This window comes from Xenia sp. Carnegie-2017, unplaced genomic scaffold (genome assembly GCF_021976095.1).
Source record: "Xenia sp. Carnegie-2017 unplaced genomic scaffold, XeniaSp_v1 HiC_scaffold_24, whole genome shotgun sequence".
Taxonomy (NCBI): Eukaryota; Metazoa; Cnidaria; class Anthozoa; order Malacalcyonacea; family Xeniidae; genus Xenia; species Xenia sp. Carnegie-2017.
In genome coordinates, this window is record NW_025813487.1 from 9850829 (window position 1) to 9867076 (window position 16248).

General features: G+C 34.8%; 1 protein-coding gene across 2 annotated transcripts; it reads left to right on the forward strand.

Moving 5' to 3' along the window:
• The first annotated feature begins 91 nt into the window (after nucleotides 1–91).
• LOC124451432 (GDP-D-glucose phosphorylase 1-like) lies at nucleotides 92–12238 on the forward strand. 2 transcript variants are annotated; one of them, XM_047002047.1, is made up of 11 exons: nucleotides 92–132; nucleotides 195–260; nucleotides 1889–2005; nucleotides 3227–3334; nucleotides 5400–5528; nucleotides 5657–5718; nucleotides 6406–6508; nucleotides 6804–6907; nucleotides 8468–8619; nucleotides 9284–9349; nucleotides 11973–12238. In XM_047002047.1, exons 1-11 carry the CDS (start codon nucleotides 94–96, stop codon nucleotides 12092–12094), a joined length of 1068 nt encoding a protein of 355 aa, XP_046858003.1. In that variant the 5' UTR covers nucleotides 92–93; the 3' UTR covers nucleotides 12095–12238. The 2 variants fall into 2 exon arrangements, with proteins under 2 accessions (XP_046858003.1, XP_046858004.1); XM_047002048.1 differs by having other exon boundaries at nucleotides 5660–5718.
• The last annotated feature ends 4010 nt before the right edge of the window (nucleotides 12239–16248 follow it).

The following is a 16248-nucleotide window of genomic DNA, read 5'->3' on the forward strand; positions in this document are numbered from 1 at the left end:
AAAGATTTATGAATTTGATATGCAAAAGAACTTACCAACCATATTCAAATAAATTGACACCCCTAGAAGTTAATATCATTTGTTCCTGCTTACATGACGCTCTTCCAAAAAATGGCAGAAGATTGTACAAAGGTGAGATGTTTGAGGACGAAGAGTGTGAGAATTATTCTTAAATATTTATGTTTTATACATAGGAGATATTTGTTCTTTCCTGTGAAGAGAATGATTATCATTTTCAAAGTTTGAACGCTTTTACCAAGGTATTTTAATGAACTCTTGTACTAAATGTTTCGGAATATGTAAACTTTTAATTTTAGAATGACACCTTTCAAGTTGACAAAATTTGTAATGTTTGTTACGCTTGAAATACAATGGAAGATTCTTGTAGTAAAAAAAGTTTTCATGTTTCTACTGTGTGAAGAACTCAAGACTGACTGTTTAAAATTGTTCATATTCAACCACATTTTTATTTTGTTGATACAAGTTATTTTGTTATGCCTATGAACCTCATTTAAATAAATGTAACTTAAAAAAGACCCTACATGACCATGTCCGTGCACACTAATTTGGCACACTAGCTGATCTTTGGTTATATTTCATGAAACTTTGCTTTTATATAATAGTTTAACTTGTGTGGACAGAAAACAGTTTTTGTTGTAAAGACTATGGTTTAGAATTCATGATGCAGGCCAAAATTTTCAACTTTTTATGTTGCTGCATTTTCAACTGGATTACCATGTGTTGGAATAAATTATATCATAAGGAAAATGTCTGCAATATTTCATAACTTTCTCTCATTACCAGGACATCATTGATGGATTTTACACCATTCCTGGAGCAGGTCATGGTGGTCCATCCCTGCAACAACTTCATTTGTTTTATTGTGTCTGGTTTTATGTGCTCAAATTGAATCTCTGCATTTTTGAACAAAACATTGAAAGTACTATTATAAAAATAGAAGTTAAAGAGTCAAATAAATTTTCCACAAACTCACCAAAACAAAATTCTTTGAGTAACTTAAATACAGACTTTCATAGGTTAATTTCGCTTTTCACCAAGCAATGTCTTATGTTTGAGACATAATTTATGCCAATCCAATACTTTATTATATTTCTGCAAATTCAAGCAGCTTGTAATAAAATCATCTCATTGTCTTTCTATGTAAGAAATATTGAAGTTTTATGGCACCAATAACCTTCCCAAAGCCCAGGGGCGGGCCAATGCTCAATTGACAGGACTGGTTCAGATATGTCAACAGGGTGCTTTGTTGTCCAAGCTAAAGTGACCTTGGGCTATTTCGGGCTATTGTAGATTTTTATGCTTACAGATGGTGAATCTTGCATAAAGAATGTGTTATTAGCTTTTTAAAAAAAATTACGTTTTTTGTTAATGAATGCATAGATATTTATTTCAATTTTGATATTTCAATAAAAACACACATGATACATAGTAACTCAACTGCAAATAGGGATGGTATAGAATATGTAATTTCCTTTGAGATGATAAGTTCGACTTTTCACTCAGTCTTAATGTGCAATTTCCTAAACTCCAATACTATTGTAATAATGATCTGCACTATTATATCATTTTAGAATTTTTCTTTGGGTCATGCTAGAGAATTTGGGGTGTGCACCCCAGGAAAATCTGTCCCTGCCAAAGCCATCACCATAATGCTCTAACTATCAAACTTTGCATGGCACTTTTTCATTGATAGTGGAATAAAAGCATCTAAAATCACTATACCATGATACTCATTTGTATAATTTCACTATCATAAAAATTATAGTTTATCATAATATAGCAATAAAAACATAATGCATTATAACAGTATAGATATTAAATATGTTATTATTAGTATTACACTATTATTTTCATTACCGTGTTATAGTTTGATAATGAACTATTATCAAGATGGGATCATGCCATGTTGTTGGGATGTTTCAAGTACAACCTGGAGTCAGTTGAAAGGCGAATTATTTCTGGAAAATATAACTTTGTTGCTCAGGTAATGATAATCTTAACATATAGTTTGTTCTCAACAGTGGCACTGCAAGGATTATATTTTTGGGCAACAAAAGTTTTTCATGATGTCACATATATATTTTGTACATTGTTTAATTTTTCTGGCATTTTTCAAGTTATTGATATAAATACCTTGCTATGTGTTATATATTGATATAAGTAATGTTGCTTGATGTTTGCTAAAGCTGATGAAACTTTTAAATTTATGAAGGCGAAATGGAATTGTATAGTGAAATTTTTGAATAAATTAACTAAAAAGATTCAGAGCGAACAGAGATCATTTTCGCTATTTGTCAACCCACGTAATATGCAAATTGTTTTACTTGGCCACTGGGAAATCTACAGGCCCGTATTAAAGTATTTCAACTGCTGTGTGCGAGGTCACTCTAGTGGGGTCTGGGGCAAGCGACCTTTGGAATTTTTTCCATGTGGTAAACCTGCCATCAAACGACAAGCTTGTTTTACTACAAACTGCTGTTTAGCCAAAGAAAGTACATTTTGAGGACTCTGGAATTTCTTTTTGATCATATTAGTGGAGATTCAAAGGTGCCGTTGTTGAGTAAGTGGCTGTTTACATGAGCCCTATATGGAGGGCTAATCCTAACAAGCGAGATCTTGCATACTGTTAAGAATCCATATAAAATTGTTTTTCGTTTACATGAGAGGAGGGCCAGCCCTACCAGCCGAGATCTCGCTATGTAGGGCTGGGAGTTTCCCATATAAACGCATACGGCAGGGCTAGCCCTCCCTGTAGGCTGAAGATTTAAAACATTTGCATATAATAAGGTATTGCTTTTCTGCAATAGTTGCAAGAAACGGCATCAACGGGAGCTTATACACAAAGAAATCGCAAAAAAGTAAAAAGCAACAACTCTTTTGTTTCATTTCATCAGTTTCTGTATTTTAGCGCCAAAACTCGCTGTTGAAGTAGACCTCTTGATATAGGGCTAGAATTTGCATGTAAAATAGAGATGAAATATACGGAAGGGCTAGCCCTTTCTGAAAAGGTCGTGTAAAGAGCCTCTTGAACAGCATCATTTAACTCTTCTTGCGAAAGAACCCCACATCGGACCACATAAAAATCAATTAGATCATTAGCTAGAGTTCATTTAGCCTTTTTGCGTTGACCATGAAGTCTGTGGTCACATATGCAAATCAAGAACAACACTGGTAAAAGAACTCCTTTATTATTTTTACTTTTTAGTTTAATAAGAAAAGATTTACTCAGAGACGTCCTCCTCAAAATATATCCAGTCTAAACCAACCATACAATGCTGACCAGTTTAACTTTACCAAAATACCAGAAAAAGAGGTTTGTGATCTTTTTTGAAGTGAGAAATTTTCTATTTGGTAGAGATCGTTTCATCTGGCATTTTTTATTTCAACGGAAAAACACGACTCCCTTTCATTAGTTTGGTTTCCTGTTTGTTTAGCATCTTCAAATGGAAATTTGATTGGAGATTAAACGAGACTTACCAGTAAGTTGAAGTTTGATGAAGTCTACCGAAGCATTTGCTGCAAGGAGGAGATCACGCGAGAAGCACGCTTTTTTCCTTCAAGTTCAGTGTTTATAGCTGAGTAAAATGTTTTACTTTGTAGTGTGGGAACGGAACAGCAGATGAGCTTACGGGAGGGATGTGATCTCGTCCTTGCGTCAAATGCTTCGGTAGAATTTTCATCAAATTTCAACTTACAGGTTAGTCTCGTCTGATCTCCAATTCTACCTTGCATTTGCCTACAGTCAGAAATCACGTGATATTATTAATTATATATTGTTGAACTTAACAACCATTACACTTTGCACTTTGCTCGAATCCACAAGGTTTGCTTCTCACGTGATCTCTGACTGTAGCCAAATGCTTGATAGAATTATACAGTAACCAAAGCAAAACGCTTGCTCTGATTGGTTAATGCCCGTGTTTGGATTAGGCCATCCAAACACGGAAATTAGAATTGCTGTCGTCAGAATGTTGTCGTGAGAGTTTTCAACATACCTGAAGACAAAGATTTTTTACCAAAATTTACTTGCAGTTCATTTTTGGCCTATTGTATATGCAAACGAAAATCAAGATTTGTGATTTTCCAAAACTTTTTAAGTGAATAAATCTCGCTGTAATTATACCTTTTTTATTTTGACTTCATTGTCTACTAAATTTTACGGCTTCGTTCGCTTGGGAGAATTTAGCTTTCATATTTCCGCTTGTTTAAATTAAGCCTACAAAACTACCCTCTTTGTTATTTCATAAAACATTTACTTAAATGTTACTGTGTTTTGATGGCCTGAGTCAAACACTTGGGAATGTTGCTCGAGCTAAGGAAAGCCGAGTAAAAACAGCTTTTCTTAACTCTCGCTTGATTCTCGAATGTTTGGTCAGACCATCCTAACACAGTAACCGTTTGGTAAATGTTAAGTAGCATATAAGATATTGCTTGCCTGCGTCATCTTACTTTGACGTCATTTTTGTGGCTGTTTACAATATAATAGAAACTGGAAATGAATGATTTACAACAATGGATGCCATGATTAAAATACGTGGAGACACAAAGCTAGCAGAACTACAAGCAAGGAAAATTTTTATTCTTTACGAAAAGAATTTTCTAAAGAATCTTTTCGACAGTAGTTAAAATGTGTGCGTTCGGCATTTTTCTTCCTCCAGGATGAATGTAATATTTTAACCCTGGATATCATCCCTCACACGTAGATAAACGAACTTTGTTTGTATTTTCTTGAGAAAAATAAAACTTTGTTATTATCAATTAATGTTTTATTCTAATGTACATACACACATCGTCGCTTATTGTATTTTAAGGATTTTGTACACAATCGAAAAAAGTATCGAAAGTCTTTATTCCAAGCAATTGTGATATTAGAAAAGCAGATCTGCAATACGAGAAAGTCAGATCTGCCCCAAATGGGAGACATACTTTAAATTTTGAACCAAGATGTTGAGAAAGTCGTCTTTACACCCGACTTTTCCATTATATGACCTACCTAAGCATACTTATGTTCTGATTTTTTACTTTGACTATTTATTTCTATATTATTATTATTATTAAAGAAGTTCTTTTTGTTATAATTTTATACTCATATGGTAAAATTGGGACATCGTGTCAAAGTGTTAGATATAAGATACACATGAAAAAATAACATTTAATTACTAATGGATCTTCTTCTGACAGTTTTAAAATCAGTTACGCCTGCTGTCAAAGCTAATTTAATCAGTCTTAGATGAAGTTCTTCATCATCCAATATTACTAAATAAAATCTGAGCAGTTCTTTTGACTATCAATGTGTACTATTTGGTAGATAACGCTATCAAATCTTTGTGTAACCAACCTCACGTTGAAAACTGTTCTATCTATATGTTTTTCTACAGATCTTGTTTACGTTATCATCCAATAAAAACGAAGATAGTCGAGAAAGAAATATTGTTGTTATAAACATCAGTCCTTTGGAATATGGCAACGTCCTACTTGTCCCCAATGTTGATGGCCAGTTACCTCAGGTACATTGGTTGTTTATACTTATGAATCTTTACGTTTTTACTTTATATGTTTAACATTAAATATTTCTAACGATGAATTACTTTCCATATTGAGTGAAGCGTGTATGATTAGTGTTTTTTGCTGTAAGAAGGTGCTAACGGAGAAAGCGATTCATTTAGCAATGGAAACAGTCTTCCTTAGTGGAAAAAGGTATAGAAAACATCAAGATATGATTTTGAACATAACTTTGATTTGCAGTTCATAATTATCTGTTGGTGCATGACGTAGTTTTTAATGTTACAACTGCCAACATGAAGTATTTTTGGCGGAATCTTCATAGAGATTTGCATGCGTTTTTACACTATGTTTTTTGCTCAAGTTATAGAAAATAATATATTAATTTTAACACGGTTTTTAATATGCACATGAAAAACATGTGACTTGGACGAGATTTGAACTCGCACCTTCGCGATACTAGTCCGCCGCTCTACCTGTTGAGCTACCAAGCCCACAGGGATTGGAGACGAGTCAAATCTCTTTTAAACTGCGTATGGACGCGAGATTCTCGCCACTATAACAGTTTACTGGATGGCACCGTGTTTCGACTTTATTCCAAAGCCATCATCAGAGTATATACATGATATACTCTAATTTGAATAGTTCATGCTCAAGTTCATTCAATAATGATATGAGCTCATTGCTGTTGTTTTAAAGTTTTTATGCAGCTATTTACTTCAGAGATATAGAATTGTTATTTTAGATTTTTACACAAACAAACATTGTCGTACTACTATGTGGGACAAAACACTCTAAATCAATTTCTTGATTTATTATTAATATTGTTATTTTATGAATTTTTGGACTTCATCTTGATGAATGTACAGCACATTTTCTTAGGGACTTCCGTTTGGGATTCAACAGTCTTTGTGGCTTTGCATCAGTCAACCATCAACATTTCCATGGATTTTATACGCATCACACTTTACCTGTTGAAACTGTGGTATGTACAGCAATCATTAAAGTCTTTGTAGCTTTACATCAGTCAACTCTCAACATTTCCATGCATTTTATACACCTCACACTTTACCTGTCTAAATAGTGGTGCGTATAGCAATCATTAAAGTCTTTATGTTTTTGCATCAGTCAAACATCAACATTTTACACCCCCTCATTTCTTTTTTTATGCAATATCAATCTCAATAAATTTAGAGAAAAGCGCGTCATTTCTTTCTTATAATATTGCTGTAGAATATCCATCTCTATCCATAACTGACTCTGCATGTTCTATGTTTTAGAGCGTATCTTCATTGTGCGATGGTGTTTATGAAACTGTGGATTTTCCCATCACTACATTTGCATTTGAAGTCTACGATCATCAAAGTATGACAGCTGCAGCAAGGTATGGATCAAAATCAGCAGTTTAATGTGTTTTCGACTAAATTTTTTCCGTTAACTAAATAATATACATGAAAAGATTTCTCAATTCTCGTTGGTTTAGTGCAATTTATCGTAAATACCAGTGCAAAAAAAAAGGAAATATGATGCAAATGTTTTTGAAAATACGCAGTGCTTGATTTTTTGGTAACCATGTCTACAGTTCAGCATTTGCAAGACATTTCGAGCCAAAAATACCATTACTGCTATAAGTAGATACATTGTTTTTGCTGTGTGTGCGGAAGATATGGTGTTGTGAAAAATAATATCTGACGTATATGGAAAATACGAGCTGCTCGACGTTACTTACTTGCCGGCTGAAATGTACGTGCTCTGAAAAATCAACGGAATTGAGAAATTTTGTCATGTATATTATAATAGCATAGTTTCTCGTGCAATTTGGAAAACAAGCCATCGTGAGTTTTTCAATAAACTCAAATCGCACTCGTCTTTAGGACACGTGCGATATTAATAGCCTTTAAAAACTCTCTCGTTCATGTTTTCCCAAGTATTGCTCACGAAACCATGCTATTATCTATTTTAATGATATTTCATGACTGTGATTGGTTGGTTGCAGTGCAGTTAATCTGTAATTGCTCGGTGAAAAATTGCACCGTAAATACTGTAACCTGATTGGCTGAAAAGCAATGAAAGCCAAACTAACTTCTTCTCAATTTCAAAAAATCATGGCGGCAGTTGTAAGTAAACAAAGATTTCCACAATTAAAATCGTTTGAAGTTCAAGAAAAACAAAACAGCAAATATAATTTTTTTGAATGAATGTTTTTAAAAGTTAGGCTGCGTAAGGAGTCTTTGCTGAAACGATAGAGAGTAACGAAGCGAGAAAAAGCTAGATGGTACATTCAAGAAATATGTCAAAGTAAATTATTATTAATTATAAAATAAAGACAATGAAAAGCGTGCGCTGATTGGTCTAAAGCTGTGTTTGCATTAGCCGTGCAAAACACATCCGAGCTCAACTAATCAAATCAATCATAACAATCAATCAGTCAAAGAGTATTTGCAAATTGATCATGAATACATTTTAGAGTAAAAATTAAAATGTTTGTCTGTTTTGCATTATTGTTATTTTGTAAAAGAAATAAAAGATGTTTTTCGCGTTTGCACTGACGTATGCAAACCTCGGAGACGTTTGGGAGAACTCTCGACTTTCAGTCTCGGGCTTGCACTGATCTGCTCTCGAGTTCTCCCAAAGGTCCTCTCGGTTTGCATAAGCCTGTGCAAACACAGTAAACATCTTTTATTTCTTATAATAGTATAGTTTCTCGTGCAAATGCGTCTAAACATGCACTCGTGAGTTTTAAAGACTGCAAATAACGCTCGCTCTTCGGACTCGTCTTATTTCGCTGCAGTGTTTAAAAAACTCACTCGTGCATGTTTATACGTAATTGCACTCGAAGCTATACTATATTACCTATACAACTTTAATAGTGTGTATATTTGAGAATCATTGCTCTTAAAAAATAAATTTAAATTTGATGTTTTATTTTGTTTTCTACATCCAGTCGAATTAACAAAGTGACTTCCTACCTGTACGAAAATGAGATAGCACACAATGTTTTCTTAACGCGTGGCCTTCCATTGTCCTTAAAAAAAATGGATGGTAACAAGAAAGAAGTGTTAAGGATCTTTGTCTGGGCTCGAAAAAATTCAACTGGTAAGAACATGTCGCCGACTTTTCTTTGATCTATACTGGAATAAATATTTATAGTAAAAAGATGTTTTTATTCTTACATAAATTCTCTCGTTAGTATGTGTTAGCAGGTGTTGGGAACAATTGACATGGCTTTCATGACGTCATGCTCAATTTATCCGTAGGCTTCAGAATCTGTTGTAAAGCCTAGTTCTCATTCATTGCAAAACGTCGCAAGAATCGGCGACGTTTATCGTCGATGATCTGTAATGGCCAGTGCACGAAAGTTTTGCATAAATCGGCGATCATATACATGCCAATGCCCTTTGATATTCATACCAAAGAAAAAAAAATGGCTCTTTTAATCTAAAGTTGATGATTTCTGTGCAGCTTCAATTGTTTATAATGCAAATTGTCGCCGAAGTTGCGCGGCTCAGCAGATTGTCGTTCTAAAATATTTTAAAGCAAATAGCTCTCGGCAATGATCGGCGATGATCGCAAGAAAAAACTGTTTTCTTCTGGTGGCAGCGCTGATGATCGGCGATAATCGCAAGAAATTGTAATATTTCTGTTTGTAATCGCGAATTGCCTGATTTCCATTTTATTGCTGCTATGGCTTCTAAATATCTTTTTCATATTTTGCAGTTCGTTTATGGATACTTATGGATATTTATTTTGCCCTGTGTAGGTATAAAAAATGAGAACATGTTCAACATGGCGGTTTGTGAACTTGCAGGATTTCTACCAATCAAAGGTGAAATATTTAAAATAATATTTAATAAATAGCAAATATGAAAGCATTGAAATTTTAAAATTTACGTGGCTTACTTTGAAGTGGAAGTTTTTGGTCAGTGTTCAGCTAGAATAGTACAGAAACAAGGGAACGAAGGAGACGGAAGGGATGGTAGAGACTTGCATGTGACTCCTTCGTTCCTTACTGATAACAAGTTAGAATCATAATAAAACTTCGACTTCCAAATAAGCCTTGTTTCATTTTAAAGTTCTATCCTGTCATCAGGCTACGTCACTACGGAGTCACATGAGACTTCAAAGATCTGTACTACGAACTAATTCGTTCAACTTGACATAATCATATTCTTTGAAATCTTTACAATCGCGTGACCCAATTTACAGTCTTTACAAAACAGTACCCAGTTTAGATTTGCATTGTCTGTTGGTTAATCATGGACAATCCTACTGCTTCCAAGGTGTCGTTGATTTTAAGTTCTTTCTGCTTACAGTTGGATGTGGCAGCTGCACGAATACTACGCGCTGAATATTTACTAATGTCTATTCCAGCTGATAGAAGGATCTGTTTAACCCAACTAAATATCGTGCTCTTAGAAACAGGATAATAGGGCTTAATGTAACTCAAGAGTAGAGTTTTGTATGTTCCTTCCTGTATCGTTTGGTTCGGCATAGATATTCTATAAGAGGTCGGACAACAGAATTTTTGATCCTCATAAAAAACTCTTAGTTCCAATAGTTTCAGGTGTCGGCCAGGTTTAGTCTGTTTTAACTTATCATTAAAAAATATACGACATCTTTTTGGTAGCTCTTGTACACAGTTGACCTCGATGTTTTGAATGATCTGTCTTCTCTGACCCGTAGTGAGACATGGTAGTATAGTGAGCTTCAATGTAAGTTCTTTTGTGGGCATCTTGGGACATGGTCAAATGTTTTCAAATAATCCAAAACTACCTTGACGTCCCAAATTTCGGAATACCTAGGCAAAGCCGCTTTCAGCTCAAAAACACCTGTCATGCATCGTCACACCAATGAATGTTCACCGACTTAAAACTGTCTATACAGGCCATTACTGTAGTTCCGAGCGGGCAGTTTTTACGTTACTATAGTCATTTCCTGCAGCAAACATTGAGCCAAAAAATTCATTAGGGTGTTTGAGTTCCCGTTCAAAAACTTCAATATTGCGCTCCTAGCAATAAACTTTCCATCTATTTACAGACGAGGCTATAATTATGTTTGCTGTTGACTGACGTTTCGACAACCTTAGCGGTAGTCATCTTCAGAGTTCATTTGACTCAGTCCTTCTCAGGACTATACCAACCTGGACGATCAACATTTTCAAACATATACTCACCTTCTTGATCACATTCCAGCGAGACGCTTAACACTGACTAGCTATGCGCATGTGCATCTCTGTCATGTGACTCCGTAGTAACGTAGTTTGATGACGGGATAGAATTACACATATGTAACATTAGTGAATTCTTATTTAGCATTTTAAAATATAAAAAACGATAGGCATTTTGTTATTTCAGCTGTTACTCAAGCGCGTAGGAAAATGTTTGAAGTCAGGGGTGATCAACGGTGATCACCAAAGATGCAAATCTTTGAAGTTTAAAATTGAATTATTTACATGAATTTTTGCAGTACTCACTACATAGCAGTTTAATTTATCTTCTGTTTTACAACAAAATATTAGGATCATGAAATATAAAAATCTTGTTTATTCTTCATTCGCCCTTTGTGAACAATATGTAGTAATGGTTGACAAAATATGCGATTATATGATCAAGTCCATAAAATTAAATTTAAAAAATATGCCAAAAGCATGGCTGTGTTTGTGATATATGAAAATATATCCATGAAACATGGCGCGGTTGCTTTATTCTTTTCCACAAAAAAAGCGACTCCGCGCTCGCCCCAGACTCGTTGACCCATTTCTCACAAATAGAGGGCCTTGGGTAACATGCATTTGTAACTGCCCCCATGCTTTCTACGCCCATGCTGTTACTGACATTAGTATTTGTGCTGGTATTGATACTGGCACTTGTGCTGGTATTGATACTGGCACTTGGGCTGGTATTTGTGATGGTATTCGTACTCGTGCTGACAATGGTATTGACACAACTAAAGTACGTAGTGCCAGTACCGAAGTTGTACGAAGTTGTGGGACTATTAGCATAAAAACTGATTATGATAATGTTACTGGTATTATTTCTGGTACTGCTGCAGGTACTTGTACTGGCACTGGTACTGGTCTGGTAGTGGTAATGGTTATGGTAATAGCAATGGTAGTGGTATTGGTGATGGTAGTAGTAATGGTAGTGGTATTGGTTGTGGTACTAGTTACTAGCATAGGTTATAGTATTGTTACTAACAAAGGTATTTACACGACTTAGAGCTAGAATTTACACGACTTAGAGCTACATTTTTGATAGCTCTGTGAGGCGACACACATCAGGGCGCTCCTAGGCAGCAAATATGAAGTCATGAGTACAGAAGTGGGTCAACGGGTTTAAGGTGAGAATGGGGTCAACAGGTCTGGAAGAAGCGCGGAAGAGCTTTTTTCGTTCTAAGGCAAAAATGGCGATGAATCGTAGTAGTTGTTGATGACACTGTTTACTTTGCAGAGCGTTCTTGGTATGATAACATGACAGAAGAAGATGTTTGTGAAAAATTCAAAACTGCTGCATTAGAATCAAGGCATTACGACCAAATAAGAAAAGACATAATTTTATTACTTCAACCATAAATTTTTTTTGCTCAGAGGTTGTTGATCATAGAGGGGTCTGTGGCTGGAAAGGTCAGTCATTCACAATCTTATCAATACATTACATCTCTGTTCGTGCTACTTCTCTGTTAGTGAGCTCAATACACTGGCGTCAGCAGAAATGAATTCCATGTGTTATGTTAAATACGACATGCTTCGATGAAAATTTAAGAGTCTATAAAAATCTGAATCTTGTGAGAGACAGTGTCACTCTCCTTTTCCCCCTAGCCGTTGCCTTGCACATAACATACGCTATACATGCTAGTCCGAGAACTTCCTTGTTTTATGGTTTGAGAGGGGGGGTCCCCAGCCAACACGCTTGCATACTTTGTTAGTTTTAAGGTTGAAGTTTGTGTAAAAAAATTTAATGCGAGATTTGTTAATAGTTTCATAATAAAGTAGAGACTTTGTCTGGGTGACATCAAATTCCTCATGCAACAACGTCCGCTAGAGGAAAATAGTTTGAGCTCTGTTAATTTGATATCTGAATTTTCTTGATCATGAAGGGCGTCATAAGAATGAATGTTACCTGGACTTTTCTTTATTGCCTTAAACGTCTCGTTTATAGCGTCTGCATCAGGTTCAATTATTGCTCTGTTTTGTTCGATAACATCTTGCACTCCAGCTTCATTAATTTTTGATGCATATGTTTGATGAGAACTTAGAATATCTGTTTCGTTAAGTCAAGGGAAATACAACATTAGCAAACGGTGGAAATATAACTCAGGTTCTTTTGTTTTGTTGTGGTACCTTAACACAGCCTTAGATTTTCGTCGCTTCATTTGTTCCTTTTTGTTTATTAATCTTATTCGATCTGGAAGGGATTGTATTCTACCAGGCAATGACATTGTTTGATCTAAATCAAGTAATTTATCATCTAGTACTTGTGGTTGGAAATCTTTTGTCTCGTCTGAATCTGTTTTATATTCCATATAGTAATGAGAAGCAAATTGTGCCAGACATAATGTATCAACAGAAGGAATTGTGTTTGGTCGTAAACTGTAACGTTCAATAATATTGGATTTAAATATATCGGTGCTACCCTTATCCAAATCATCAAGTTCATTTTTTGATTTAGTGACACTGAGTCATTTATCTGGCAAATCTGTGTTAGCAAAAATTGCTTTTGGAAATATTTTCCGCAACCAGAGTTCTGGCATGCATCTGTACACACATTATTGTGAATTAATCTCTCTTGTAGAAAGAAACACTGCACCAATTTTTTTAAGCTATTTCGTATATCTAGGTTTGTGGCTTTAGCTCCTTTTACTGCATTAACAATAGCCTGAGAACATTCTGTTTCATCTTTTGTAAAGTAAGAGCAAACATATGTTATACACTTGTAAGTGATTGAACTCAGGTTGGAAATAAACATTTGTAGCAAAACCCTTAATTCCTGCAACAAAGTAGTTGTTAATAAAGCTGCTGTTTAGTGGGCAAGTCAACATCAGAATCAGTGGAAATTGATATTGCCCAATAATATTCTTCGCTAGTACCAATTGAACTCAAAATGTCTGTATCTGTCAAAGTTGGATCTTACTTTTCGTTTGACGGATTTAGCGCTTCTTCTATTATCTTCTTAACTGACGTGAGGATTTCTTTCTGTTTGTTTAATATACGAATTCTAGCATTTTCATCTATATTCTCAGAAAAAGGCTCAGCCACAATCGTTCTTTTGGTAAAAAATTACCCGAAATTAAAGCGAGAAGGGACATTTTTGTATTTCCTACATAGCAATCACTTCATACATAAATTTTTTCCAGTATGGTGGTGTACCAGGAATTTGACGTAAAAATAAATATGCCTGATGTTGAGAGACCATACTTTTTGATTTGTTTACATCTGACCTCATTTGTGATACTGTCATAGATAAACCTTGGATTTTTTTCATCGCTATATTAATATTTTCTGATACTTTCTTTTGTTCATTTACAAACTGTGCAAAGAAAAGATATCCTGGATTGTTGCAAATTTTCCTCTGTAATGTAAAAGTCTGGCATTGAAGTACTTAACAGGAATCACTTCGATTTTTCTTTCTTCTGTATGTCCAAATCTTCTATTGGCATACAATAAGGGAAACGCAAGCTCTTCACATTTTTTTTGTCCATCATTATTGAAATAGGATGTTTTATTTCGCCAGGTGCAATGTTACAAACTTCATTTCCCAATGAATTGTTTTCATTATTTTCTTCTAAAGAAACAGGATAATTTGGTAACACTGATTGCAAACATGTTTCACTTGTTGCTTGTTTACACTTTTTTTAAAGGATCGTCATTTTCTTCCATATCAATGTTGGGTAATTCCATGGCAATATTTTCCGTGTTTTGTTTTTTCTCAAAATCTACATTTTTGAATGTCACATTTTTCCCTGGACTAGTGAGTTCGATACTGATATTGTTTATGTTGATTAATAATACAATTGGTTGTTCATCTTGAGCCATTCCAAAGATTTTTTAACAAATTGAGGACGAACAGCTTCAAAGTACACGTGACGAAATATGCGACTGCTGTCTTTTTGTACAAACCTCGTTCAACGAGTTTTATCTGTTCTGGCTTGATAAGACTACGGTCAGATTTTCCTCCGTAAGGACTTCGGTAAGTCTTTTATTTGACTATTTCTGTAATCCACGATTAAATGCAATGCATACACCGATACTCATTGACTGCATAAATTATGAAACAAATTTTTGCCTTATCCCGGTCTTGTTACTAGATCTTACTTGATCTGTAACTGTAGACCATAATCAAGACATGCATGAATGTCAAATTACTGCAGGCGATAGTTGCTCTAAAAAACTACTGATCTGTGAAATCATCTGACTTTTAGGATTTGCATGATTCAAAAACAATTGATCGCCAAAGAAAAAGCTGCAAACACTATTGAATGAAATAATGCATACGTTTTGCAGCTATTGAAAATTGCAAATCCAAAACATTTTGGCCTTCTCAAGGATTAATTACTGCTGAGTCTATAAATTCCAAATGTTGCCAAATTTCCACTATGAGCATTTTTTAAGATCCATTGCATTCTTGGTACTTCAATCAGTTTGTGCAAACTAGTAGTAGCACATGATAGTCTAGTTTAGTTGCTTGTTTTTTCAGATTTTTGTTTTTGTTTTGATTTTTGTTTTTTCAGATTTTTGTTTTTTTGGTGTTTTTTTTTTTGATTTTTTGTTTTTTCTGTTTGCTTTTTTTATTGTTTTTAAACTTTGACTAAACGACAGTGGCATGAACAATACATTGGAAGTTGTTTGAGGTATCTTCATACGTACATCTTACGACAACTTGTGGTATGTCTATATTCAAAATGTTCCATGCGTTACTGCAATCATATATTAATAGATTTCAAGAACTGAAAAATTAATGTATTTAGGACAAATATAGTCGACTACCGATAAATTATAAAAAAACTAATGTAGAATTCATAGTTTTACATACTTTACAATTACTGTCAGCGGGTGCTTTATTGCCATTGGGATCAAGTTCCTAAATGGACGGTCACAGATTGAAATACTTCTCAATTTGCGTAAATCTTCATAAATACACGTATCTTGAACAATTATACGAATTTGATGAGGTTTCAATGCGTTAATTTATTTTATTTTCTTACGGCTTAGAAAGAGTGCTCCTCCCGCATTCACATTTGTTTAACTGTTTTGAAGGGTGATTTTTTCGACCGTTTGAAAATTTTTTGTCGCTTTCGCCGGCCCACTGTACTTATATTTCAATGGCGTTGAAGTGCCTATATCGCCTGTATAAAAATACATTCCTCGACTTTGCCACAAATATCACTACAAACAACAGCGTTAAAAAGCAGCGCGTTTGCAATGTACGTCACATTAGGTGAGCTAGCCCCGACTCACACCACCTCGCGGTCAAACACGAAAAAAAGCCAACTTTGAGACCAAGAAAGTCATGGAAGATAAAATTTTTGTCAGATAAAATATGCGGGCGATATTACTCATATAGGGACTTTAATGATTTATAATCCGCACTTCGTTAATGCATCGATGCTAACTGTGCAGTTTGCTTATCATACCAAATAAGCAAAGCATATATTAACATCTGAAAAGCTGATTTACACACAATATCAAATACATCTTACATTTTTCACCAACGGTCCACTTACCATGCC